This window comes from Syngnathus floridae, chromosome 20, assembly GCF_059516105.1.
Source record: "Syngnathus floridae isolate MCC-2025c chromosome 20, RoL_Sflo_1.0, whole genome shotgun sequence".
NCBI lineage: Eukaryota > Metazoa > Chordata > Actinopteri > Syngnathiformes > Syngnathidae > Syngnathus > Syngnathus floridae.
The window spans coordinates 4,849,709-4,872,948 of NC_142432.1; the positions used below are offsets into that span (position 1 = coordinate 4,849,709).

At 38.5% G+C, this 23,240-nt stretch overlaps 2 protein-coding genes and 1 pseudogene across 3 annotated transcripts; 2 read left to right on the forward strand and 1 right to left on the reverse strand.

Moving 5' to 3' along the window:
* Positions 1-201: 201 nt before the first annotated feature.
* Positions 202-22,894, reverse strand: myo15b (myosin XVB). Its single transcript, XM_088363147.1, has 44 exons — positions 22,869-22,894; positions 22,700-22,750; positions 14,465-14,520; positions 14,318-14,375; positions 14,121-14,245; positions 13,649-13,744; positions 13,347-13,582; positions 13,015-13,184; positions 12,600-12,672; positions 12,077-12,250; positions 11,505-11,590; positions 11,320-11,381; positions 11,030-11,114; positions 10,402-10,434; positions 10,123-10,203; positions 9,903-10,000; positions 9,652-9,828; positions 9,130-9,205; positions 8,862-9,023; positions 8,148-8,298; positions 7,842-7,932; positions 7,523-7,778; positions 7,271-7,377; positions 7,060-7,119; positions 6,719-6,794; positions 6,431-6,546; positions 6,067-6,182; positions 5,629-5,770; positions 5,447-5,558; positions 4,320-4,719; positions 4,117-4,186; positions 3,991-4,063; positions 3,826-3,902; positions 3,677-3,753; positions 3,457-3,587; positions 3,207-3,301; positions 3,012-3,089; positions 2,728-2,824; positions 1,964-2,112; positions 1,732-1,856; positions 1,528-1,661; positions 1,320-1,453; positions 1,046-1,180; positions 202-820 (listed from the first exon to the last, which is right to left on the reverse strand). The coding sequence occupies exons 2-44, from the start codon at positions 22,704-22,706 to the stop codon at positions 764-766; spliced, it is 4,914 nt and encodes a 1,637-aa protein (XP_088219273.1). The 5' UTR covers positions 22,707-22,750; positions 22,869-22,894; the 3' UTR covers positions 202-763.
* On the forward strand, positions 18,209-19,328 carry ddt (D-dopachrome tautomerase). The gene is made up of 3 exons (XM_088363213.1): positions 18,209-18,396; positions 18,788-18,963; positions 19,141-19,328. The coding sequence occupies exons 1-3, from the start codon at positions 18,289-18,291 to the stop codon at positions 19,211-19,213; spliced, it is 357 nt and encodes a 118-aa protein (XP_088219339.1). The 5' UTR covers positions 18,209-18,288; the 3' UTR covers positions 19,214-19,328.
* On the forward strand, positions 19,578-22,516 carry LOC148380881 (uncharacterized; annotated as a pseudogene). The gene is made up of 2 exons (XR_015854604.1): positions 19,578-19,934; positions 20,600-22,516. The product of XR_015854604.1 is annotated as an uncharacterized LOC148380881 (transcript).
* Positions 22,895-23,240: the final 346 nt, after the last annotated feature.

Genomic DNA, 23,240 nt, shown 5'->3' on the forward strand with positions numbered 1-23,240 from the left:
CTAACAATTGTGCGCACACAGACATTTCCCCAAGAAAGCCAGAATCTCACTTTAACTCTCTTAAATATTTAAGTTTAAGGTTTATTAACATTTTGACCAAGAGAACTGTAGTTGTTCAAAAACAAAATTAATCTTCAAAACGCAATTGTACACGCAGTGTATTTGTGTTCTCATACTTCAAATAAACACTAAATCATGATCTGCACAGTTATAATTTTTATTTCTGATCAAACACAATATAAATGCAATCCAAATATCGATATCAGAGGTAATTGGCAAACTATTTTTATGGATACAATAATAGTTTCTTTATTCAAAACACACACACATACACACACACACACACACACACACACACACACACTTTAAGATGTAATTTATTGCACTAACAGCGTTCAATCCATGCATCATTTTTGGCCAGTGTTGAACAGCATCAGTCTAAAATGGTGTACAGGGAGTTATAAAAAGAATTTCAAGGTTTTGTCATATCCTGGACTTCTGTGATACATTTGGCATATTTACCCCATACAAAAATTAACTCCAATCACTCTTATTTACCTATTTTACACAATTGTTAATTAAAAAAAAAGATGATTTGTTCAACTCTGATGTCAGAATTTTCATGCAAAACTGGAACATTTACAGTATACTGTAAGTCAATCTGTTAACTTTAAAATAAAAGTATTGAAAAGAGGAACCATTTCATTTGCTTAAAGAAAGTACAGTGTGTCTACGCTTGAAGATTTCAGATGGAGCCGTTGACTCAGGGATGGATTAACTCTTCGATTATTATAGCGAGGGTGTGACACAGCTCTTTGGCCTACAAGACACAGTCAAGATGATGAAGAAAAAATTAGCACAGCTTTAATATGTACTGTACACAATGCATGTGAAGTAAAATTTATTGAAAGTAAAATTAAACCATGTATATATTTTTTTAAATTTTTAAAAATTAAATTATGAATTTAAATTTTATTTATTTATTTTTCACATCAACTTCCTTTCATACAACAATTTATAAGTAGTAAAATATTTTACTCATCACCTGTTTGAGATGAATTGTTATTTTTTGACTCGGTCTGCCATATGTGATTTCTATCGATGGTAGTTTTCCTGCAGATTTGGGTCGTATGGTGCGCATGGACTGAACATCTGTGAGAGGAATTAGAAACACTTTTTCCTGCAAAGGCAAGAAAGAGATTTTAACCTTTGACGTAACTGCAACAACACTTGAATCTTTAAGAGGCAAACTCTTCAACCTTAGGCCCTAACAAAATAATGCAGTAAAAAATGCAAAATATATTATTCATATTTTGTACCTGTTTTTTTGGATGAAGAAATAGCACTCCATCATGGTTGACACTGACCATGCAAGGGGAAGGGCATATACGCTGGCTGACTTTTTGTGCCAAGTAATTGTTGGAGCCGAACAGATGTTGGCCAGTCAGAAACACTGCCAAAGCAGACCAACAATTTAATTTCCAACAATTAATAGATATGTGGAGAGGATCAGCACTTTCTACTAACCAATAAATTGTATTTTGGCATTGAGTGGGCTGAGATCGTTCATGGCTTCCATTTTGGTTAAACAAAAAGAGTGGATCTCATCCATACTTGTGTTCTGCCCCTCTTGAGCAGGCAAGTATTTCTGTATTTCCAACCTAACAGAGGAATAAATAAAAATATTAATCAGGTGATTTGGTATGTCAAATACTGTCAATAAACACTCACGGTGAAAGCTGTGTTTTTAATCCCTGGGAAAGGTGCTGCAGGACTGAGAGCTCTGCAATCTGCTGGATTGATGATGACCCATCAAGAGTGAGCTGGAGAAGTCCATTCAAGTAGTCACCCTTTAGCTACAGAGTGAAAGACAGAGAGAGAGGGACAGAAGATTCACTAAACTGTTTCCTGCCAGGTTCTGAGGATTCTATGAAGGAATGAAGCAGCAGAGGTGATAACTTACCTGTTGATAGTGAAAGTCCACATATATATCATTGTTGAAGCACAGAGGGATTCGCCACATAATCCTCCTCAACGTCAAGAGGATGCAGCTATCATCGAATAAAAAGTCCATCACGTACTCACTGGGATGAAGAGGGCGCACCATTCCATCTTTTCAAAAACAGTGACATCTTCATCAGTTTCATAACAGGTCAAAAAGGGGGAAATGCTTTTACACCATTTTCACCAACTGAATAACCATGACATAAAAAAATTCCCTAGGGTGATTCAAGAATTTTCATCCAGGCTAACTAAATTACAAGTCTGTAAAGGTCAAGTGAGGTTCAAAAACATTTTGAAGGGATAGTTGTCCAAATTGTCCATGATTCAGTGTCTAACCATTACTGAAAGACTTTCACGCTGTGAGGCAGCAGGTGTTAGTTACGCCTGAGCCGCACGTTTTATCAACGATGTTAGGGCTAACCCATTACAAAAGATATTTTCGGACTATAAGCCGCACCAGCTAAAACTCGTGATTCAGGGTTCAAAATTTGCGAAAAAAGTCGCGGCTTATAGTTCAAAATTTACGGTAATATATTACATTTAGGCAGCAACAAAAAATGCAGTAATATATTGTATTTTGGCAGTAACAATTAAATCTGACAAGTTACCCAACATTTTTCCTATAATATCATTTCAGTAACTGAGTCCTGTCATGCGTTTTCTGAATTACAATAAAGATCTGCTCACAAATTTGAATTGAACAAAATATTACGTAGGTCTGACCTTGCTGGCGGTTGGCGGAAATGGAGAATTCTCTCATTTCTGTGAGATTAGAGATACTCATTTCTTGGCAGAATTCGTTTACCACATCTGCTGCCATCTTGAGGACAAAAACAACAAACAAATGAGAATTTCAGTCATAGAAGAATTACAGAATATCTCATCAAACATACGCTAGTTTAGGAAATGGCAATCTAACTCTAACAATCTTGCTAGCAGTCCATATTGACACTTTAAGATGAAAAAAAAAAACTTTTACTAGAATATCATCCTCCGATGATACCTACACTGAAGTTATGAATCTTGACCGGGAATTCCACCTGTCCCGGCAGGTGAACAGAAATGAGCTGTGAGGATTTGCCAGCCTGAAAGAAAAAAAAAAAGAAAAAAAAAGTTGATAGCTCCAAACGATGGGTTTGCTTCCCCTCTATTTTGTATCATTTTTACGATACAATACAAAAAAAATCAATAGCTCTACTTGCCAAGTTGGCCTCCACCTCAATTTGTGAAGGGATGTTACGGCGACCACCAAATTTAAGAGATCGCTGAAGGTTATCCTTACACACAGATGCCAGGTCTGAGGGTAAAAAAAATTGCAGGAATACAGACATTAATTATTTTGATAATTTAATATACTGTACACATACTGTCATCAGGACAATTTGATTGGGAAAAAAAATCTATATAATTTTATTTGCAAAAGTCAATAAGCCTTCAGTAATTCTGGTGTACCTCGATAATGATGATCATGATCCATAATGATGTCATCCAGATGGCGTGTAACATAGGGTTTTAGATTACCAGAACAAGGGAAGAACCCAGCAATCAGGTTGAGTAGACGCCAGCCAAGAGTGCAGCTGGATCTGTGTACATAAACACGAATTATTATTTTTCCATCCATTTAATTTCATAAAAATTGTGTGAGATTTGTTGAATTGAAAGTTACACTTACTCATTCTGGTTATTGGAGGTTTGCTTGATAACCTGACAGTAGATTTCATCTCTCAGCAGTTCTCTTTCCTTCCCAAGCTAAAAAGAAAATGGAAAGAAGATTGATCATTATTTTTCCGAGTCTAAATTATGTGAGGTGTGAGCACTAACCAGCAAGATGTGACTTAGACAGTCTGTTTGGGTGGTATTCTTTTTCTTGGCTGTATCACCCATGAGCTGCATCACATCTTTGAGGAATACATGATCGTTAGAAAATAAACTTCATGTTCTATTTGGAGTAATGATCATTCTAAAGTTTAGAATGATCGTACTTACTACTAAAGCACTGGACCGATAAGTCATTGCTCTCAAGGTCATTGTAGAGAATTAGAGACTCTTGAATGGGCACCTGCAAATTAATCAGATTTGGAAAATGCTACATAATTTACAATGTTGATTTACCTTTGTGAATTGAACTGCCTTGGAAGCTTCTGAAGTTCTGTCCCTTGATTCCAAGCCTTCGTTTTCCGTTCTTTGATAAACAGGCAAAGATAAAGATTTAATTCTCATAACTCTATGAAAAATTCATTGTTCATACAGTGGACTCCCACAGACACCTATTTCCAGATTTTTGAGTGAGTGCCAATGTGTATCTCATAGAGTACCTAAAGAACTTCATGGCAAACTCGGCCATGGCTGACATCTGGATCCCTCTGTCTTGAGGTAATTCCTGGATGGGCTGCTCCAGTGACCTCTGAGATAAGTCATCTCTCTGCCACTCAAGATCAAGCCTTTGCAACTCTTGAGATTCCCCCTGGATGAATGTTTGTGCTGTTCTTTGGGACGGGACATCTTCAGTAGTCCACTCGGAATGAGTGTCAATTTGCTTGTCAATTGCAACCAGAGTTTCTTTCTGTTGACTAGAAGCTTTTGGCCCTCTCATGCTTTTCCTCCGATCATCTCGTTGATCCAATTGGATGGAATGGTAGTCCAATGCAGCAGATGGCTGGGTTAGATCATCTGGGAAAAGACCAGAGCGTCCTCCCATTGTGCCAAAACGCCAACCTGAAGAAAGTCATTTGAGAAGAAAAAAATTCAACCAAAAATTCACCATTCATTTCCAGTGGCACATTAAACAGTGCACGTTGTTGTCACGGGACAGACGGGACAACCAAATGCATCACAGTACCGTATTTTCCGGACTATAAAGCGCACCTAAAAACCTCAAATTTTCTCAAAAGCCGACAGTACGCCTTGTAGTCCGGTGCGCCTTATATATGGACCAAATTCCTAAATTTAAACTGGCCCGAAGCATTGTGTCATGAAATCAATCATAAGTGGCCCGCTGAAGACTATGAATCATGAATCAAAAAGACTATGGATCATTATTTTGTGATTATAAAGTAATTTGATGCGTCTGAAGTTGAAATAAAAAAGTTAAAATGGAGAATGATTTGATTTGGATTAAAAATCTGACATGATTAATGGTGTGCCTTATAGTCCAGTGCGCCTTACATAAGGACAAAGTTTTAAAATGGGCCATTTATTGAAGGTGCGCCTTATAGTCCGGTGTGCCTTATAGTCCGGAAAATACGGTACTCTCACTTTTTGTATCGGAGGGAAAAGATGATAATCAGAATTTGTACTTTGATAAAAACTCTATTCTACACGACATTACGTTCCTTTAAATCTCAATATATTTTTAGTTTTAGGTCAGAGCTTTTTAGACACTTGACTTCGATGGTGGTAACCAAACAAGGACCAACCCCTAGTAGGATTCAACAATGCTTACCTGCTTGGAGTCCCTCCATTGGTAGTAATTTGATAACATCACCTTTGCTGAAGCTAAGCAAGCTCTTGTCATCTGTTACAAAGCTCTTCAGGGCAACCACATGGCCAGAATTCTGGAAAATCAAAGCACATCATTCAATAACTGCCTCCGGGGCTATGAATATGGGGAAGATCACTTTGTACCTTCACAATCTCTTTGAGAAAGAATTGAACCATGTCAATTATTTGAGGAGCTCTGGAAGAGTGCAGCTGTATGTTTTCATTTGTCAGCTCCAGTTGCACTTGGTTTGTGCCACAGAGTTCAACCGACAGCAACTCTGCAAAGCTTTTCAGATGCAGGACCAAGTTAAATAGAAGCAGTGACTAGTTCTGTATCTTTTAGAAATTTTAGTTAACTTATTTGGATCTAAATTGCAACTTTGAAAAGTGTCTGGATATTCCTGAAGCTAACCCTAACATTTATATATAGTATATCACTATATACTAGAATATAGTGATTTTCCACATTATATCCTGATTTACCTATTTATCTGAACATCCAAATTTAATGTGGAGATCCATATTAACTTTCATTGATCAAACATAATTTGTGCCATTAAGCTTTTTCTGTAAGTTGAATACCTGTAGTTTCGAAGTAGGCAGAGATGCTTTGGATTGATTCCTGATGCTGCAACCATCTTCAGGAGACGAATTCCACGATGACATACACCCAAAATTTGAGCGTCACTATTGTCTGTCTGTAATAGTAGATAAAAACAAATAAGGTGGGCATATGAAATTATGTTTTCCAGCAGCATTCACACTCTGATGACATGAGCGCAAATCTATGTCAAGGTATGTAGATTTTAATTTTACCGTTTTAATGAAATGTTGCTTATTTAATTTATATCGCCATTGTGGTATAAAAAAAGGCAATGTTAGGGTATAACAAATATTGTCATATTGCACAGCTCTACTTCTAATCAAATGAAAAATAAATTCTTACCTTAACAGGGAATAGGCGTGAAAAGTAGTTTTCCCAATTGTCTCGAGCAGCAATGACAATCTTTTTCTTCATGGTGTCATCCAGAATGTTGCTCATCGTATCCACGTTAAGATTCGCTATTAAGGACAAATGGCAAAAGTCAAATGTAGATAACGGTATATAACAATAATATTCCACATTTGCAGTTTTAAAATGTGTTCTGGGTGGCAAGTTCAACACAAATGACTCTGGCCATTCCATTTTAATTTTTTCTGTAACTCGATATTTCACAAGCATCACAATGCTCACCGAGCAGATCTTTCATCTTCCTTCTTTCTTCTCTGTTTATTCTCACGCAATTATCAGAGTAGGTGTCCCTCATGATCTATGAAAAGAAACACACTAAATTAGGAACATTAAGATGTCTGTTGTCTCACAAATCGGCCTTAAATCATTACTACAGACTAAATACCGTATTGGCCCGAATATAAGACGAGGTTTTTTGCATTGAAATAAAATTGAAAAAGGGGGTTGTCGTCTTACATTCGGAGTCTAGGCAAAGTCTTTTTTCAAACTTGAGTCTTGAAAAAGAGGGGGTTGTCTTATATTCGGGCCAATACGGTATTCATAACCATATAATTTGTACTAACCTGCTCATATAAAAGATTGAGGATGAAGGGTTGGTTGAACATGTCTTTCGGGTAAAACACCTGAACACAAAAACATTTGAACCGTGGGAAAACAGTTTTGCTTTGTGTTTGAACTGATTCATCTATAATGAATATAATTCAAGATTATAATAAATAATAATAATATAATGAAGCTCCTCTATGAGTGTTAATGCCACTGTGTATATTTTACCTCTTTGCGCAGGAAGAGTTTTCCAGGCATTATGTTGTAAGATAAGTAAACATCAGGGAAATGATGACAAAGTTGAGAGTGACAATTCTCCTCATCTGGCATCGTACCTATGAATGGAAAAATGGAATGAAGGCAAGCAACTTTATTTATATAGCAAGACGAATTAATTATGCTGGTAAAAATCTGACTTCATGTTTCTGGTAGAGAAGTTTTACTTTACGACAAAGAGTTACAATATTTTGGTGGACTCACTCAGAGATGGGGCATGCATGGTTGGTGGGTCAGGGATGTCAAGTTCAGAAGGTGAAGGTGAAGGGGAAGGGGAAGGGGAATCAGGTGTAGGCGGTCTAATTTGCTCATAGCGCGGTGAGCGAAACAAATCTTCCAAGGGGCGCTGCTTCTCCCTCATGCTATTGGAGATGACACGAGTTGTCGTGGTAGATGGATGTGGGGATGGAGTGCGTGGGGGAGATTGCTTTGCTATGGGTGGAGAAGTGACCCACTGTTTCTGCAATTCGTGAAAAGTGAATATTTATACTTATTATTGACATCACAATTTATCTTTTCTTACCTTTGGTTGAGGCACTGGTGCTTTTCTTCTGAGTTTGGCAAGAGCCTCCTCTTTGGGATCTACCTTCTTCACAAATTGCCTTGCGGGTGCTCTGTAAAGGGATTAATAAGGGACCAATCAATGGGCTTGGCTCTCATCGCCGACCATGAGAGGAAAGATTTGGAGATGTTAATTTTGACCCTGAACAGGATGAGCCGTGTGGAAGTAGAGGATGAGCACAATGAATGAAATTCATTTCTGCAGGTATTAATTCTAGAGTTCAGAAATTCAATTTATAAATACCATCATTTGGGGAGTTTTCCATACCTAACAGGTTCAAAGTTTTGGGGTTCTATTGGAGGTCGACTATTGAATTTTTTGATAATTTCCCGAATGTTGGAGGTTGGTTCAGAGATGGGAGCTGTGGTTGGACTTTCTGATTTGCTCTTAGGAGAAGGGATCTCCTTTACTATGACACCTAAGAGACAATAATAAACAAAACAAAATTAAAACAAGGTTAACTTTTCTAAATAATGCATACATATAGTGTTTCTACTTTGCGGAGTTTCGTTTTTTGCGGGTGGTTCTGAAACGCATTATCCGCGATAAACGACGGATTACTGTATATCAATTTTTAAAATGTACCATCAAATAAAAAACAGACAAGGATGATAATTATACATTGGGAGCACAAATGTGTCGCTTCTGAATTTTTTCTGAAGCCCTTTTTCTTTGCTTCTGTTTTTATCATTTCAAATAAGTTTGTTGTTGTTGTTGTTGTTGTTTTTGCTTTTCCTCCAGGTTGATATTCCAAAATAATGAAATGTTTCTGAAGCACAAGTCTGCAATAGTGTGAGATTGAATGGCTCTAGGTTTTTATGTGAGTGCACTGCAAATGAAATAAATAATGCCTTCTGTCTGTTTTTCTTCCTTAGACACGATGGTAAAAAAAACAACAACAAAAGAAAACTCTACAAACTCCCATTTTAATAATATTATTCTAAAAGGGCATGGCTCCGTACATTTCATTTGTGTTCTTACCCTTTGGTTTAGGGGCTACCGGAGGAGGGGGAGGACGTACTGATGGCCTGGGGTGCTGCTGTTTGTATGGGGTAGAAGGAGAAGGAGATGGATGTACTGATGATGGCCCAGGGTGCTGCTGTTTGTATGGGGTAGAAGGAGAAGTCTGGAGATTGGACTGACCTTGAAGTTGAGAATAATATATCAGGAAACCAGGGTTAAATTTTTTAACTTGCCTTTGACCCCGTCTTATTATAAGCACGTATGAAAAAAAAGTCAGTCTACTTACCAATATTGTTAAAGTATTGTCTTTTATCTTTAAAAGACTGTGGGTTATCTCGATTATGTGACTCCACTACCTGTGGCTGTTCCAAACATCAGTATACATTATTGTCAATACATTCAAGTAATTTATTTTTAATTGTATATGAACTCTTCTAAAAGCACAGTGCCCCTCTATTGTTGCAGTACCACATGTACCGTATTTTCCGCACTATAAGGCGCACCTAAAAACCTCCAATTTTCTCAAAAGCCGACAGTGTGCCTTATAATCAGGTGCGCCTTATATATGGACCAATATTGAGCCACTATACTCCAAAGTGTCCAAAGTCCAGCCTGCGTGCCAAATATATATATCTTATATATGGACAAAGTTTAGGCCATTCATTGAAGGTGCGCCTTATAATCTGGTGCGCCTTATATATGGACAAAGTTTTAAAACAGGCCATTCATTGAAGGAGCGCCTTATAATCCGGTGCGCCTTACAGTGCGGAAAATACGGTATACAATTATTAATAGTCATGTGATTTACCTTCGGAAGTGGATTAGTTTGGCCCACAGGTTGAGATTGCTGGGAGGAAGGTGTGAGTGCATGTCTCTGCTGATTTTCCTGCTTCCTCTCCTGCTTCCTCTCCTGCTCCCTCAACCTTTGCTGCTCTTGTGTCTGCTGCTGGGACAGAGTCATTGCCTGCATAGTCATCTGCTGGGCCTAAAGACAAGAACCAGGGGACAGGTGGGAAATAGAAATAATGGGGAAAAAAATGAAACACCGTTTATTCACACCATAACCAGAGCCTGTTGGTTGATGAGGGCTTGTTGTGTGGCTGCCAACTGGATGGGGTCAGGGATTGAGGGAACAGGAGGCCCGGGCATCATCATGGCTGTGTGGAGATTATGGTAGGTAGAGGGAGTTTAACAATCATTTGACAAACAATCAAGTCCATAATGGTAGTTAATTAAAAAATCAATTGACAAATCCAGAATTTAAATACTGAGACAGTACCTGGCATATTGTGCATGGGTGACATATTTGGGATCATGGGCATTGTACCGTAGTTTGGCAATGTAGGGCTGACTGGCATTCCTAGACAAAAAACCACACCGAACAAAGAACTACCTTATATGGCTTTCATGTCTGATCCGATTTCATTTCATATTCGTAGTCACTCTATGCTTGTTTGATGGCTGATGTCAGATTTTACTATCTGTTGGTTATACTCCCTCACGTGACTTAAGTATAGGTAGGTCGGTGGGATTTGCTTTAAGGGTTTCAGTCACTTACCCATTGGATAACCTGACATTAAAGTTGGCATACCTAGAAAACAGAATGATGATCCAATTATATTGAATCATTGAATTTACAACAGAACAGTAAAAGTGATGACATTTTATAAATTAAAAAAAAAAACAAGGTACTTGTAGACATGTTTAGATGGGAATTGGCAATTAATTTGCTTTTGTACCTTCAAGATACTCAAAGTACTTCCACTTCAAATGATTTTGCACCCAGACTAGAACATGATTTCCGTATTTTCCACACTATAAGGCGCACCGGATTATAAGGCGCACCTTCAATGAATGCACCATTTGAAAACTTTGTCCATATATAAGATATATACATCTGGCCCGCGGGCCGGACTTTGGACACGCCTGCTGTAGTGGCTCAATATTGGTCGATATATAAGGCGCACCTGATTATAAGGCGCACTGTCGGCTTTTGAGAAAATTGGAGGGTTTTAGGTGCGCCTTATAGTGCGGAAAATACGGTAATTGTAAAAATTAAACAAGATCAAAATTGAGACATTGAAACTCACATTACAATTAAATATCAGTTTTAATTTTCTCCTCATTGGAGTATTTCATGCAATAACCTGTGGTCTGCAGATTAGTCTTGTAAAGATTCTACGTACCAGAGTTGTATAAACCAGCCTGCATGGGTCCAATGCCTCCTACACCTCTCATTCTGCGGTTGAGCACAGCTACTCTTTCCTCATCCTACACAAACAAATTTGTTAGTCATATTTATTTTGAGCCCTTTGTGAGTAAAATTTACATTAATATTTGTCTCAAGTAAAAATCCATTCAATTTTATTGATTGAGTACTATGAAAAAAATCACAGCAGCAAAAAATTGACAGTGAAGTCTGCGCCAATTTAAATGAAACAGGAAAATCATTTCTTTTCATTCTGATAAGACTAACCGATTGTCCTTGGTCCAGGTCATACAAGTCATCAACATATTGATCCATATGTTGACGCTGGCCTACAGATAAGAAAATAAGAATGCTATGCTGAAATTATTTCTTAAATGGGTTCCCAGGGTGAAAAACCTCAGTGTCCACTGCATACATGCATATTGATATTTTTACTGTATAAGGTGGAATACCTTCCCGAGAATAGAGATGAGAAACTCCTGGAGCTTCAATGACAGGTGCTGGCGGAATAAAGTCATCAAGATCTGTAAGTGGGGTCCTTTGAAAATGACAAAGAAATGAGAAGGGAAGCAATAGATTTGTTACACATTATAAATGTACAATTCTAAAGCCCATATCCCACCAAGTGACGAAGGTTTGTTCCGTAAATCTCGGACTATAAGCCGCGAATCACAAGTTTTAGCTGGTGCGGCTTGTAGTCCGGTGTGGCTTCTAGTCAGAAAATTACGGTAAGTGTTTGCGAAGGTAACGAATGTTGATTTTTAATCGTTTTATGTTTTGTTAGGGTTTCTTTGAGGTCGCAATATTTTGGCCAGATGTTTGCCAACTGTTTTAATGGTCACGAACAGTTTTTCTTGTCAACACAAAATGTTGAAAATCATTTTACCAATGTCTGGAAAAGGTCTTTGCGACCGTTTGTGACCTTGAATTAACCGTGACAAATTAAATAAAAACATTCCCAAACCTTCACCGCTCAGTCGAATACAAGCATTAACGAGCACTATTAACAAAGTATATCTTATACCGGACATCTTGGCCACCGAAGAGGTAAAGAGAATTGGTCGATGAGCCTGGTTGCAGTACTTCTGCCTCGGCGCCAGCCAGCAGATCCATAACAAAGTCTGATCCAGCCAAATCAGACCACACATCGTCAGCCAGAAGAGACACAGACCATCCCTCTGTTGCCTCTGTCACACCTCTATGAAACATTAGTAAATAATTGACTGAATACATCTACAATACCATATGCCTGGACATTGTATGTACCGTATTTTCCGCACTATAAGGCGCACCGGATTATAAGGCGCACCTTCAATGAATGGCCCATTTTAAAACTTTGTCCATATATAAGATATATACATTTAGCCCGCGGGCCGGACTTTGGACACGCCTGCTGTAGAGGCTCAATATTGGTCCATATATAAGGCGCACCTGATTATAAAGCGCACTGTCGGCTTTTGAGAAAATTGGAGGTTTTTAGGTGTGGCATATAGTGCGGAAAATATGGTACATGAAGAAACCATTGGCTGTATATCGATATAAAGCACCTGGCATGCAGAAGCCATGAGGCCAACTTTTCTCCTGTGGTCCAGGACTCCACTTCAATTGTGAGCTTCTCTTCTAGAAATGAGGATGTTAAGCATGAGGAGATGCCAAAAACATCTGGCTAGCACGTGAAATGATGATGAACAGGCCCTCATTTGATGGCTATGATTAATTGCCATATTATTGGTCACTTTGTGAATTGCCTTTCAGGCAATATTTGAGTTAACACACAATATATGACTTCACTCAAAACTGCAGTAAAAGGAAATGATTAGCTTTTTGCCAACGCTAAGCATAGCATCAAGGTTTTCGGGTCATTTCCAGGATTAGTTTAAAAAAAGGTGGAGGTAAGTGCCATGAATCACTGCTTGCAATTTGATACTTTGAGGAAGAGACGAATTATGGAACTTGTCTTACCGTTGAATGCATACACATCTACAAGCATTGTGCCTTTTCTTTTGTTGGTGATCCATTCCAGCTGAGTTGGAGGATAAATACGAGATGTGGGACCTGGAAGTTGCGTAGATATCAGCAGCTTTTGTTGGCACAGTGAACGGTACTCCATGGGTGCGTGGTCAGAGACATATCTGAATTGGAAGTATGAAAAAAACATTCAGATTTTGTCTTAAGATCACCCAAGCATCCACAAACACGTTCTTCCCATCGTCTCCTCAATGTTGAGTATACAGTGAAGACCTGCAAGAGATCTTTGAAACCCAAATAAAGGACTACACAAATGTGCCACCTACTTTAGCAGGGGTTTTTCCAATTCTGGTGATGGAGAGAAGGCACAGAGGCAGCAGGTGAGCAGGAGCCAGCTTTGCAGGTTATGCTGTTCTTCACTCAGGCCCCATGTGTGGTAAACCAACTGGACCAGGATCTCATCTCTCAAGGCAGGTCGGTTCTGTCCTTTCTCAATGATGTAGTTTCCCAACAACTGCTCCTGCGATTCACTGAGTTCTGACTCACCTGTGAATCGCATAATCTAAAGAAAAAACATTTTAAATGACAAGAGCAACAATTAATATTGTTGTGATCATTCCTACTATACCAGTTTATAGATTTCCACCGCAGTGAGGGCATCTTCTGGTTCAAGGGGTGTCAAGGCTCTTTGGAGGGGAGTTCCCTGAGGTTGGCACCATGTAGCCTGTGGAGGATTTTTTTGAATTAAAGTAGAATTAAACAACCCTTTTACTCTTTGCAAGGATAAAAATCTCAATCCTTTTGTAATTTAACATTTATTTTGCAATATTTAAACTTCACTTCCTATGTGTAAATTTACGATGTACCCTCTCTTTTTTAACATACATACATTTTTGTGTATCAATAAATGTATATTAAACCATATAAGTGCATATATTATCATTAGAACATTAAATAATAGTTTCAAACATGTAAATATCATACTAATAGTATAAATGACATCCAGAAAATAATGTATAAATAGTATAAATATAAATATGATACGTGTGTGTGTGTGCATGTGCATGGGTTTATGTAATGTGTGTTTCCATGTTGCTGACCTTTAGTTTGGATTTGGCGTATTGAGAGAATGGGTGTCTGTCAACATCGTGAGGCAAAGTGAGGTTGTGTGTTGCTTTAACTTGAGGCGTTGCAACTTCTGTCACTCTTTCCGGGTGTTGATACCCTGTTTGAAAGAAGTAAACAAAAATTAAAACCTGTGGACCTCTTTCCGTATATTTTTTTTCCTGAAGATCACCTGTTGCCCTGCGAAACCTCGCCGACAACTCGGCAGGGATGTCCAACATCCCCAAATCCTATGAGGAAATGAGTATGGTTAGGCATTGGGGGAAATCCACAAATTATAGTTCAGATTTGAGAACTGAAAGTCCGTCTTTTGTCTTACCATTGTTGACTGAAGCCTTTTTTCGTCGTCTTTGTTTTCTGTCTGTCTGGAATTTACTTAAGTTAAATACAGACAAGCATAGAATCAGTAAAAAGTTCGTCTATTCAAATGCGTCTCATAAAAGTAAATTTACCAAATAATTTGTCGTTGTTATGACTTCAAAGGTAAATATTTTGCTATTGAAGTCATGACAGACCCACACACATGCCTGGCCTTTGTACAATAAGTTATGAGAGTCCAAAGGTCCCCTAATAAAGATCCGTGCTTCATGTGGCCGCCCTGCCTTGATCGTGACGTCATGTAAATGGACAGATTTTTTTTTTTTGTGTGTTGACAAAATTACACAAATGAATTTCAACACAAAAGCTACCCCTCAAAGTTTCCACTGATGCGTACCGTATTTTCCGGAGTATAAGTTGATCCGGAGTATAAGTCGCACCAGCCATAAAATGCATAATAAAGAAGAAAAAGACATATACAAAATAATATTATTCGAAAATGAAATAAAACAAAATTAAACTAAACAAAACATATGTACAAACATGACAAGATGATTAACATAAAATTGAATTTGCTTCATCACTTGTTTGAGGACAAATGTGATAAATTTCCAATCCTTGCCTTTTATTGCTTTTCCAATTGAAATTTTGTTGAGTAAATGTTCCATAACGAAACCAAGTCAATGAATCCGTAACAAATAGTCATTTTAAATTTTAATTTACAGTGTCTGATTTCTGGTTTAGGTTTGTTCTAAAGTGCTAAACTCTTTTTTTGTGACCAAACCTATAAGTTCCATGTATCATTATATAAAACAAAATAGGCTGACAGTAAGAATTTTCTCTAGTATTTGTAACAATTTTCTGCCAATTCATTTTGAATTTTGGAAAAACAAACGAATCAATAGACAAAGATATGTACAAACCTGTTTGAGGTGTGGAGCGAGAAGTCTATTATGGGAAGGCTCACTATTACTTGCAACTTCAAAGTAAGAAAGGTTAAAGTCCAAAAGTGTAATTTGGCTAAGGTTGAAGCAGGGTGTAACTTGTGTATACTTAAGTGACGCAACAAGATAAGTAGGCTCATTAAAACATAGTTATAGTTTACATGTTTATAACAGTCAATTATGTAATTTGTGAAGGCTACACATGTCAAATAGATAGTATTCATAAAAGTTAGGTTAGTTGTTTTCAAGGGAAGTCAACATTATTCTTTTGGATAATGAACCATGCTGATTCTGGGGTGATTCGTGTGGTTGATTATTTTCAAGGTATTTTCATTGTGTTTAATGATTATAGTTTAAATATGATGGGTGGAAAAAGTATTCATCCATCCATTTTCAACACCGCTTGTCCTGTTCAGGGTCGCTGCCTAACCCAGCTGACATCAAGTAAAAGGCAGACTAAACCCTGAACTAGTCACCAGCCACATACAAAGATGACTAACCAACTAACTACAAATGAGCACCTCATATTATATACAGTAAAAGCTACAAAACAAATAACTTGTTTTCAAATCAGACGAGTAAAAACTGGTCAAATATTTAAAAAAAAAAAAGATATTAAAAGTGAAGACAATTTGCAATTCTTGTAATGACACATTTGATGCATTTGTCTTCGCGGGCCGCATAAAATGATGTGGCGGGCCGTATCTGGCCCCCGGGCCTTGAGTTTGACAACTGCGTTCTACACCATCAGAGAAACGTTTTTCGCAACAACAAAAAATCATTCACATTAGTAGGGCTGAAACAATAAAAGTTTTTCATTCATCTATTTTATCAAGAACAATACCACGAGACTGTTTTGCAGTATATCACTGTGTATTTGATTTATTGAACATAAAAACACATTACACAAAATGTTTGGAGGAAAGAAAAAGAAAATGATCAGATATCATAGATCAAACTGCTTTTATAATCAAAGGGAGGAGGAAGAAGTACAAAAATATTATTAAGTCCACCCCTTGTTTTCTATCATATTTTACATACATAAAAAATTACATTGGCGGGTTATTTATACAAAAAATGAATCCCAAAGCAAAAGCAGACAGAACAAAAATAAGTAAAATTTTCTTCTGTATCTCATGACAACTGGGGCTTCTTCTAATTCATCTTCATTTGTGTCTATGCACCAAACGGCAGGTCAGAGTACCCACCCTTTTTGGAGTCCTTGGAAGAAGTGCTGGAGAGCGCTCCTTCTGGGGACTCCATCGTTCTGCTGGGGGACTACAATGCTCACGTGGGCAATGGCAGTGAGACCTGGAAGGGCGTGATTGGGGGAACAGCCCCCCCCAATCAGAACCCGAGCGGTGTTCTATTACTGGACTTCTGTGCTCGACATGGATTGTCCATAATGAACACCATGTTCAAGCAGAAGAGTTTTTCCCAAGTCCTGAAGGGGGCGGGGGACATTGAGTCTGAGTGGACCATGGACCTCCATTGTTAAGGCAGCCGACCGGAGCTGTGGCCGTAAGGTGGTTGGTGCCTGTTCTAGCGGCAACCCCTGAACCTGCTGGTGGACACCTACGTTGAGGGATGCCATCAAGCTGAAGAAGAAGTCCTATCAGGCCGTTTTGACAGGTACCGGATGGCCAAGCGGAACGTGGCCTCTGCAGTTCGGCGAGGCCATGGAGAATGACTTCCGGACGGCCTTCTGATCCACCATCAACACTGTTTACAGTGGAGTTGGCATGCTGCTGACCTCGTAATTCGTAATTTTGGGGAAAAACTGTACCTCTTTTTCTGCCTGACTTTTCAAAGTGTCCAACTTGTGCTTGCGAAATTCAGTCCCTTTTTGCTCATGCTTGGAATTTAACTGCTTCTCACAATTGGTTGATTACGGTTTTGGTTATTTAAAGTAAAGGGTTGATAACTCGTTTCTCAGGATTGCCTGAGCCCACATATGCAAATAGGCAAAGTAAATACAAAACTCTCTCCTCAACAACCTTTGGTCGGTCGCCATGGTCTGTCACCACCATTAAATAAACAAGTAAAACAAACAGATAACTTGTGAGGTGGGGCATAGTCCACCCAAAGACATCATTGCCTTCTTTTGATAAACATATAACAATAAAATACTAGATAGATAGATAGATAGATAGATAGATAGATAGATAGATAGATAGATAGATAGATAGATAGATAGATAGATAGATAGATAGATAGATAGATAGATAGATAGATAGATAGATACTGTTGATTTTGTAGTAGCCAAAATAAAGAAATCAAATACAACAAGAAAAATAACCTGTGCTCGATGATGCAGATACAATATGACAAAAAGTCGATGACGTAATACGCACGATCCAAATTTCGCAGTTTTCATACTCTTGTACCGTATGCGCTGAATCACCATGCACTTCTCCTAGGTTTGCACTTCACTAAGGGGAGCCGGGTGGAATGCAAAGTGTGAGAATTTGGATAGGGCCTTGTATTAATCGGTCTCGTTTTCCACATCCAATATGGCGGCAATGTCGACGTATAAGTCAGCTTTCAATTGGAATCAAATGTGCCATTTGACATGAGTGTACGGAGTACGAGAGGGAGCTGAGAGAATAAGTTTGCTTTAATTCACGAAATATTTTACAAAAATCAAGCAATAGGCATATATGGGACTACTTGGGGGGGAAGAGGGTCAGAGGAGAGGTTTTACGTTTTTAGTTTTTTTTATCTGCCACGCGAATGATCCACACTCCAGTCCGTTAGGTGGCGGCAATGTACCCTGACGTTAGATGCCAACAGCCAATCAAAATCGCAAGAAGAAAATCAGACACATTCCGCACTTTGACAGACGACGTGGAATTTGTTGCTCTCCGTTACACCGATAAATATGCCGTTTGTCGAATTGCAGAGCAATTTACCAGCAAGCTCATTCCCGGCGGAGTTTCTGAAAAAGCTATGTACATTCGCTGCGGATGTTTTGGGAAAGCCACTTAACGTGAGTAATGCTACAATTTAGCACTGCAGAAAAAAAGTCGTAATAACATTCTAACATATCATCCTTGTAAAAGTTAGTCGTTTCAACACCCCCACTGTCATCAATCAAATTTTCCCAGTTAAAAAAAAAGATTAATACAATATTTGGCTCAATGTATGTGTTAATAACACTAAATTTAACAGTAAAACTATTCAACAAGAAATGGAATCCTTTTCCTTCCACTAAACTAAGCGGGCGCATGTCTTTACACATGTATAACACAATCTGTATTTTTTTTTCGACCCACCGTGAGTTTGATGGAAATTCGGCCAGGTTTTAATCAATTTTAATCAATGATATGAATGATTTATTAATGATATAAATGATTTGTCTGCCAAATTCTTTCTTACAGAGAATGCACTTGATTGTGAAGCCGGGGTTACCAATGATGATGGCAGGAACTTGCACTCCCTGTGTGGTGTTGTCGATATCTGCTATCGGGGTAACCGACACTGCTGACAAGAATAAGGAGCACAGTGCCAAGCTCTTTGAGTTTCTAACCAGAGAGCTTGCTCTGACTGAAGACAGGTGTGTACCAGAGTTTATCGTATTTTCTGCAACATAAAGCGCACTTAAAAGCCTTTCGTTTTCTCAACAAACGGTGCGCCTTTTGTGTGGACCAAATTCCAAAATCTGTAAAGTTGTTTTGCAATCACTGTTTATAGATTTGGTAAATCCTTGACTCCTTTTTATTCTTATTCACAGGATTACCCTTCAGTTCCACAGTTTGCAGCCTCACCAGGTTGGAAAGGCCGGAACAGTTATGAGCTTTCTATAAAGCACAGTCTGTAAATGTGAGACAAAAAAAAAGTTTTAAGCAGTTGATATAAGTTTGATTCAAAATGTTGTGCGAACAAAGAATATTAAAAAGTGTTCAACACCTAAAAACTCAACACCTGTGTTTGTGCGTGTGTGCGCATGATATTACTGAAAGACTCCTTTACATATTTAAAAGCAGAAACACACTCAAATAAATAAATATAAAATACTTCAATCACTAAAGGCATAGGAAAAAACATTGTTTATAACCTGTACTTAAAAGTATTCACGCATGATTATACCTCTATTATTCGACTCGTAAATCAGGACTTTCAATTAATTTCAAATGTATCATCTATGATTTGGGCACGCATCACTTTTACTAATCTGACCTACTGCTGTTGCCGTAGTTAGATTTCAAAGATGGCCGACGTCAGCGCCCGCCCCCCTACAGACAGAATCGTTGACAATATACGTCCATCATTCCAACTAACCTCTTCACGTGTCTGTGTCCTCTCTTTGTGCTTTGAAATTCTTAGCCAAATTAACTCAAATTAGCCCGCAAGCGAAACTTGGTTGGACAGAGGTGGCCAAGTGTTGGGATAGTAGAGTGAAAATGCGTGCCAGGACCTCAGCAAAAAACGCGGAGGAATTTTGTGCAACAAAAGAGGAAAAGGACCGTCATCATCTACGACCTGAAACTCTTTGGCAGCAGCCTCGTGTTGTGCTAATCAGAGCAGGTTTGTACACGTCTTTCTCTCACTTGCTTAGGAAATTTGGTTTTTATTTTTAGGAGAATCCTACTGGATATCATAGACAGAATAACGAGAATAAGACTAAAGAAGGAACGCAATACAATATTGATTTATGTAACGCTTTCATAACGACTTTGCCGTGACACATGGCTTTACAAAAACAAAGTAACCACGCTGTTAAAGAATATTATTTTTATAAACGAGGCATACACTCTGGTCTTGATTCACGTTTTATTCACGTTGCCGTGGTACACTTAACGCTGTCATGCTCACCTGACCTGTAACCGGAAGTGTCCGATCTGAAAATGTTCCCCGTTCCATCAACAGTTCCCACTTGCCCATCAATAAACCCTTTGGTTTGTCCTGGCTCAACAGATGTGATGTAATATATTTTTAAAAAGGTTATCGGAAACAGAGAAATCTGAACGAAGTAAAAAAAAATAGCCCCCCCAAAACGATCATAACAGTATCTCCAAATACACAAGAAAATTATTTTAAAAGCAAAAAAAATCGATTTTCCAAGATGTGTCCTTTAAGAATAATCACGTATAAAGACTCAAGCAGTAACGTGGTAATTATTAATCATTTGGCTCTCCCAATAACGTTTGTTGTAAATGTAAATCACATTACATGTGTGTTTCCGTTTGCAGATATCAGTGAAGATTTTGGTCCTGATCAGCAGAAGCCAGAGCGCCTTCACATTAAAGAGGAAGAGGAGGACAAAGAGATTGCCCACTTTATTAAGCAAAAAGACAAAGTGCATCCTGTCATTAAAACAGATGACGTGGAGTCAGAGCAATTTCACATAAAAGAGGAGGAAAAAGACCTGTACGACATTAAAAAGGAGAAGGAAGAAGAGGATATCTACAGCGTGCTCTCTTTGAAGAGTATAGATGAGGACAAAGTACATCCTGTCATTAAAACAGATGACGTGAATTCAGAGCAATTTTACATAAAAGAGGAGGAAAAAGACCTCTACGAAATTAAAAAGGAGAAGGAAGAAGAGGATATCTACAGCGTGCTCTCTTTGAAGAGTATAGATGAGGGTCGTCGTGAGATGGACAAAGCGGCGGAGCCTCCAAGAAGCAGCTTAAGTCAACAAATGACAACAGAAAATAACGGAGACCACTGTGGAGGATCTCCAGCATCAGATTGTGATGACATGTCACATGCTCCTAGCGCTGAAGGTGACTGTGATATTGTATACCAGTCCGAAAGCAAACAATGGAAATGTTCTCGGTGTTGGAAAATATTCGCTCATAAAACGAGTTTCAAACGACACGTACTAATACACACAGGTGAGAAACCTTTTTGCTGCTCAGTTTGTGGCCAAACATTTTTTCAGAAAGGAAACTTAAACCAGCACACAAGAATCCACACTGGTGAGAAACCATTTTCCTGCTCGGTTTGTGGCCAAAGATTCTCTCATAAGGGACACTTAAAAGCACATGCAAGAACACACACTGGTGAGAAACCTTTTTCTTGCTCAGTTTGCGGCCAAAATTTCTCACAGAAGGTAGGCTTAAGAAAACACACAAGAACACACACTGGTGAGAAACCATTTGCCTGCCCATTTTGTGCCCAAAGATTCTCAGATAAGGCAAACTTAGAAAAACACAGAAGAACCCACACTGGTGAGAAACCCTTTTCTTGCTCTGTTTGTGGCCAAAGATTCTCTCACAGGGGAAACTTAAAAATACACACAAGAAGCCATACTGGTGAGAAACCCTTTTCCTGCTCAGTTTGTGGCCAAAGATTCTCTCAAAAGGGAAGCTTAAAAGTACACACAAGAACCCACACCGGTGAGAAACCTTTTACCTGCTCAGTTTGTGGCCACAGATTCTCTCAGAAGGGAGGCTTAAAAATACACACAAGAACCCACACTGGCCAAAAACCTATTTCCTGCTAACTTTGTGGACAAAGATTCCCTCATAAGGGTCACTTAGACACAACAATCCACACTGGTGAGTAATTTTTTGCCTGCCAAATTTGTGGCCAAAGATTCCCGCATTCGCCTCTCAAGGATCAAGGATAATTATATTCTCTTTCTTTTTATTCATCACAGTGAAACGTTCAAGTTTTAGTCAATGAATTTAAAAATATACGAAACTGTCATCGGGGTGGTAATAGTTTTGGATTCTTAGTTATAGTTTGTTTTGGTTTTAGTTATACGTTTAGTTATTGGTTTATAGGAGTTTGTGTTTTTTTGTTTTGTTTTACAAAAACGATTTGGTCAAGGTTGAAGATGTGTGCGCATCAAACCAAATCAAATAGTTGCACTTCAAATTTCAACTGTCATACAGTGTCCTTTGTCAAATTGATTGATTAAAATTAGCTTTTGAGGAAACCAAAATGGACATTTTGTGATGAAGTTTATCACGTGAAAGTATTTCTATGAGCTTTTATTTTGCTTCGTCTTCATCTGCTGTCTGCCGCCAGATTGACTTTGCGAATGAAAATATGTACATAACGGCCTAATCTGGATGAATGAATGAAAATAATTTGGGACTCTCACTTGCTACGGTTGTGTATCGCCTGCTGGCCAATAAAATGTTCTTTGTTCGCTTGTCAGCAGTCTTATTGCCTGTCGCAGTCGGAAGTCAGACGTAACTGTTTGGTGGCTCTGTGTTCTGATGGGGTAGTTCTCAGATACTGTGTGGGCAAAAGAGGCTGAAGTTTGTGATGCGAGGTAGCACCATCCATATTTGGTAAATATAATAATGAATTTGGTAAATGAAAACAAAACTGACCTGTCATCAACGTGTGAGTCCGCCAAAATCACGAGATCACTCCGCCAGCCCCTTTAAAACAAAATGTACACAAATAGTTCACAATGATCACTTTTAATGTGATAGAAGTTATTTTTTTATTCCAGGATTTTATAAAATGAACAAAATACTTTTTTATGACCTAACTTACCCCACACAGTAGGTGTCGGTAATGCACATTGAAGCTGGTGCCACCTCGCCGTAAAACAAAACGAAGAAGAAAAAATGACGTATCTTCTCGTTCACGAACGAGTCCGTGTGATTCCCTCATTAAGTGCACCTGCGTGAAAAGTTTTAGCTCCTGAGAACATGAAAATGAGCTAAATCTTTTCACGCAGGTGTGTTTAACGAGGGTAACTTAGAAAACATATTGGAACGCGGCCCCGAGGACTAGAGCTTGACACCTGTGAACTTTGACCATGATATTTCCCTAATAAAGTGGCCTGTTATTAGGTACACTTGAAAATGGCAGTGTACCTAATGGAGTGTCCATGTGATTACCTCGTTAAGTGCACCTGCGTGA